We start from the raw sequence: 5,357 nt of genomic DNA on the forward strand, positions 1-5,357 counted from the left end.
CAGTGTACACACAGTGAGGTGAAGCACACACTAATCCCGGCGCAGTGAGCTGCCTGCATCAACAGTGGCGCTCAAGGGCACTTCAGCCATGCCTACTGGTCGGGGTTCGTACCGACAACCCTCCGGTTACAGGTCCGAAGTTAAAAGGCACTTTAAATAACATGTAAAAATGTATTAATGACATGGCATGGATCTGCAGAGGCCCATATGCCATCAGGTCCTTGAATTTCCCCTGGGGATCAATAAAGTATCTATGTATCTAGGTCCAGGGAACAGTAAACAGACAAAAGGAAAAATGACCCAAACTGCCGTCTTCTCAAGGAAATTGGGGGGCCTTGCCTTTGACAGACATTTTTTACTTACTTTTTTTTTGACAATTGCCCGTACAACCTGAGCAATTCTGGACATCCTTCGAGGGATCATTTGAGCTGAGGGTGTGGAGAATGAATTAGCAACATCTAAAATGTATACTAATAAAGGACTGGATCAACCACTCCCAATCATACATTGCATATCTTGGATTGGAACACTGGCAATCCTGCACACTGACCTCTCCTCAATAGGAAGTTTCCAATACAAGTTTTCCAATGTTAGAGATAAGTTGAAGAGTCTGATGATAACCCAAGACAGTAAAAATAATCATTATCTAGCAATTGAGATACATATTCTTCCCAACTGTAGAATTCAACCTCCTTCATTCGATTGACATTAAATGTGAAGTAGTGACGTCAAAGTGTAAATTCTGGATAAGGGGAAATGAAAGAGGGAAAGGCCAGGGCCATAGGGGCAGCTCATCTTAAAGTGCTTTAATGTCTCTGATTGGTGGTCCCTCAGTGATTGGCCACTTGTCTCAACATCTGCCCATTAGCCTGACGTAACTGTGTGGTCCAGTGGATGAGAGAGAGAAGCGTATCCCCTGCCGTCCACGAGTGACCCAGGGAGGGGGTGAGGGGGTGATGTGGCTTAGGGTCTCTCTTGCTGTGGAGAGAGAGGGAGAGATAGAGTGAAGAAACCATGTGAAGTGTTCCTACAGGGATGTGTAATCTCAGCCTCTGACAGACAGATGTTCAACCTGATGAATATGCTGATGACACTGTCTGTGTGTGTGTGTGTGTGTGTGTGTGTGTGTGTGTGTGTTTACAATTCACGTAGGAGTGTATATAAAATATCTTGCCGCAGGCTCTTGTTTTTCAGATGGTTTGTTTTAATGAAAAGTCTGGGGCAGGAGTCACATATCACCACAGCGGACCCTTCAGTGCTTTGGGATGAGTTGTTACTTTAGGCCCTGCAGCTGCAACATGGCACTAAAGCCATAAAGGGATATATTTCCAACCATGTGCACAATATATCTTCATGCCATTGTAGTCTCTGCTTATAAGCGATGTCATACGTTTTTTAGGCTAAAACATTTTTTGTCACTTACAGCAAACATCACCTCACCATCTGCTAGCTGCCTGTGTCTTGAATACACTGTATAAAAAATGTGATCTCTGTGGACAACCCAGGCTCCAAAAACAGGCCACAAAACAACTTGGGCAAACCTTACTCATAATAACATAACTGTTCTAGCAAATCACCGACGAGATGCGCATTTAGGAGAGTTTCAATTGCACGGGAGAGGTGGGAAGGAAGTAGTGAGCTAGCTCTCTGTTTTGTTTGAACGTCAACAGAAGTGACGTTACCCAGACGTTTTAATCAGGGCAGCAGTTTTCAGATTACATTATGTGCTGACATAATTGGGGGCCTAGCAGCGAAGCTGCGAAGGCACCCATTGAGTTACTAGCTTTTCCTATTATTAGAGGGGATGCATCCCCTCTATTGAAATCCGGAATCTTCTCCTTCTTATTATTTTTCTTTTTACCTTTTTGTGCGCGCTATTCAGCCCAAACCGCTTACAAATACATTACACGTACAAATTTGGTTCAAACACCGTTCCGTAGATCTTCCAAGGCTTTACTGTCCTATCCGTTTTTCATTTTTGAGAAGTTTATATTTTTTGAGATATTTGTAATTAAAAGTGTATTTTTCCCCCATAGACTTGAATGGGGGCTGTGATGTCATAATAGAGCCAGCTGCGCTCGTTAAGTAGTTCTCAGAGCAGTTCCCAGGCTAATCAGAACACTGGCACAGGTGTCACCTGTAAGGATTCCAACTGTCTCAGCCTCTAAGCATACAATCTAGCTCTACCTGAACTACACATCCTGTTAAAGTGTTTCCTGTGTGTCAAAATAAAAGGCCCAGCCATATCTCATGCATTCAGCATTATATCTCCAGAACGGCTTGACGTACATGCTTCAAATATGGTACGAGTGTTTTAATGGACTCAATGATGAAGTGAGTTGAAGTTGGAGGTTGAAGGTCAAATGTCAAGGTCAAAAACACCTTGAGTATGATATCTCAACAATGCCATGTCACACAAGATTCAAATTTGGTTACTCCAAAAGCACCTTTGCAGGTATCACAATTACCCTACCAACCAGCTAGCAGCAAGCTAGACAGCCCCACCAACACCCTAACTAGCAGACTGCATCCCCTCGTGTAATTCCTCGGAATTGCATTTCTAGTTATTATTATACATCTGACATTGCAGTCTATGGCAGCCCATAGAACGCCTGGCTAAAAAGTGCTGAAATTTGGCAGAAAGTTTCGGGACACTCCACTGACCACTCACGCTCATTTACGGATCTCTAAACCCAGTCGTCTAGCGCCACCAACGGGTCAAAATCTGGCCGAAAATGAATGAACTTGAAGAACTTGGCAGAGATGATCTTCAGAGCCGCACAAACGATACTTGTCAGATTTTTTAATTTCAAGTTTATTTGCCCGTGACAGCCAATCACACATGGCGACGATGCCGCCTAACAGGAAGTGGGCTAACATCTCGGCTATGCTTTAATGTATGAAGTCCAAACTTGGTACAGGGACTTGGTATCTGATTGTGAGGACGCACTACGGAATTGGCATCATGTGGCCTCTATAGGGGGTGCTGTAATATAGGAAGTGAGCTTGTATCTCAGCAACTCTTTGGTGTACAAAGTCCAAACTTGGAATAAGGACCTGTTACCTGATTATGATGACGTACTAGGAAATTGGAATCATTTGGCCTCTATAGGGGGCGCTGCAATACAGGAAGTGAGCTCATATCTTAGCAACGCTTCGTTGTATGAAGTCCAAACTTGATACATGGACATATTAGCTGATTGTGAGGACATGCAAGGAATGTGGTCTCATTTGACCTCTAGGGGTGCTGTAATAAAGAAAGTGAGCTCACATCTCAGCAACACTTTTATGTATGAAGTCCAAACTTGGTAGAGGGACATGGTAGCTGATTGTGAGAACGCACAAGGACATTGGTGTAATTTGGCCTCTAGGGGCTCTGTAACAAAGTAAATTAGCTTATTTCTCAGCCGTTCTTCATCCAATTGCCATCAAACTTGCTGTGAGTGCTTGCTCATGCCATGGTAATGCCATTCCTGCTATAGCGCACTGCTAGGCCCCCGCATTGCTGCTTGCATTGCAGCTATATTTACAAAAGGGTTCTCCAATGTTTTGTCAGTTAGCCTTTTCAAATGATATCAGATTAGTAAATAAAATGTGCCTTTGGAACATTAGATGAATGGTTGCTGATAATGGGCAATGTAGATATTGCATTACAGATTAGCCATTTCTTTCTACAACAGTCGAGAACCCTTTTGCAATTATATAAGCACATAATGTAATCTGAAAACTGCAGTCCTGTGGCGCGACTGGCTGGGGCACCTGCACCGTACACTGGCGACCCATGTTCGATTCCTGCCCTGTGGTCCTTTCCATATCCCGCCCCAACTCTCTCTCCCACTCGCCTCCTGTCTTTCTCCACTGTCCTGTCTCATTAGAGGCATAAAAAGCCACAAAAAATATACTTAAAAAAAAAACTGCTGCCCTGATTAAACAAAAACAATGCAACTGATCTCAGCTGGTATTCTGTCTACAATAGAGTGGAATGGAAATTGTGACCTCAAACTTTTCACTGGTACTGTATGTTTGTATGTTCATCAAGTAAAGCAAGATGGAAGTGACAGCTGGGGGAGAGAGAGAGAGAGAGAGAGAGAGAGAGAGAGAGAGAGAGAGAGAGAGAGAGAGAGAGAGAGAGTTGGATATCTAGGTCAGCAGTCGTGAGCTGACTCCTTCGGGCTGTTTGCTGGTTATTGAAACTCCAACTGCTCGTGCCCTTGACCTGAGACATACTTAGGATATCAGAGAGCGCAGACGGGTCAAAATCTGGCGGAAAAAGAATGAACTTGAAGAACTTGGCGGAGATAATCTTCAGAGCCGCACAAACGATACTTGTCAGATTTTTTAATTTCAAGTTTATTTGCCCGTGACAGCCAATCACACATGGCGACGATGCCGCCTAACAGGAAGTGGGCTAACATCTCGGCTATGCTTTAATGTATGAAGTCCAAACTTGGTACAGGGACTTGGTATCTGATTGTGAGGACGCACTACGAAATTGGCATCATGTGGCCTCTATAGGGGGTGCTGTAATATAGGAAGTGAGCTTGTATCTCAGCAACTCTTTGGTGTACAAAGTCCAAACTTGGAATAAGGACCTGTTACCTGATTATGATGACGTACTAGGAAATTGGAATCATTTGGCCTCTATAGGGGGCGCTGCAATACAGGAAGTGAGCTCATATCTTAGCAACGCTTCGTTGTATGAAGTCCAAACTTGATACATGGACATATTAGCTGATTGTTAGGACATGCAAGGAATGTGGTCTCATTTGACCTCTAGGGGTGCTGTAATAAAGAAAGTGAGCTCACATCTCAGCAACACTTTTATGTATGAAGTCCAAACTTGGTAGAGGGACATGGTAGCTGATTGTGAGAACGCACAAGGACATTGGTGTAATTTGGCCTCTAGGGGCGCTGTAACAAAGTAAATTAGCTTATTTCTCAGCCGTTCTTTATCCAATTGCCATCAAACTTGCTGTGAGTGCTTGCTCATGCCATGGCAACGCCATTCCTGCTATAGCGCACTGCTAGGCCCCCGCATTGCTGCTTGCATTGCAGCTATATTTACAAAAGGGTTCTCCAATGAAGTGACAGCTGGGGAGAGAGAGAGAGAGAGAGAGAGAGAGAGAGAGAGAGAGAGAGAGAGAGAGAGAGAGAGAGAGAGAGAGAGAGAGAGAGAGAGAGAGAGAGTTGGATATCTAGGTCAGCAGTCGTGAGCTGACTCCTTCGGGCTGTTTGCTGGTTATTGAAACTCCAACTGCTCGTGCCCTTGACCTGAGACATACTTAGGATATCAGAGAGCGCAGAACCCTGAGGGAAGAGAAGGCTGAGGGATGAGAGAATTCTAGAATTCTAGTCAG

General features: G+C 44.1%; 1 protein-coding gene across 1 annotated transcript in view; it reads right to left on the reverse strand.

Annotated features, from left to right (window-relative positions):
• Positions 1–203: 203 nt before the first annotated feature.
• Positions 204–5,357, reverse strand: part of tmprss13a (transmembrane serine protease 13a) — a 23,782-nt gene continuing 18,628 nt past the window's right edge. Inside the window, exon 13 of the mRNA XM_042064006.1 lies at positions 204–978. Within this exon, the coding sequence (XP_041919940.1) occupies positions 964–978 (15 nt within the window). The 3' untranslated portion in view covers positions 204–963. The remainder of the gene's footprint in view (positions 979–5,357) is intronic.

Source organism: Alosa sapidissima, chromosome 15 (assembly GCF_018492685.1).
Source record: "Alosa sapidissima isolate fAloSap1 chromosome 15, fAloSap1.pri, whole genome shotgun sequence".
Classification (NCBI taxonomy): domain Eukaryota; kingdom Metazoa; phylum Chordata; class Actinopteri; order Clupeiformes; family Clupeidae; genus Alosa; species Alosa sapidissima.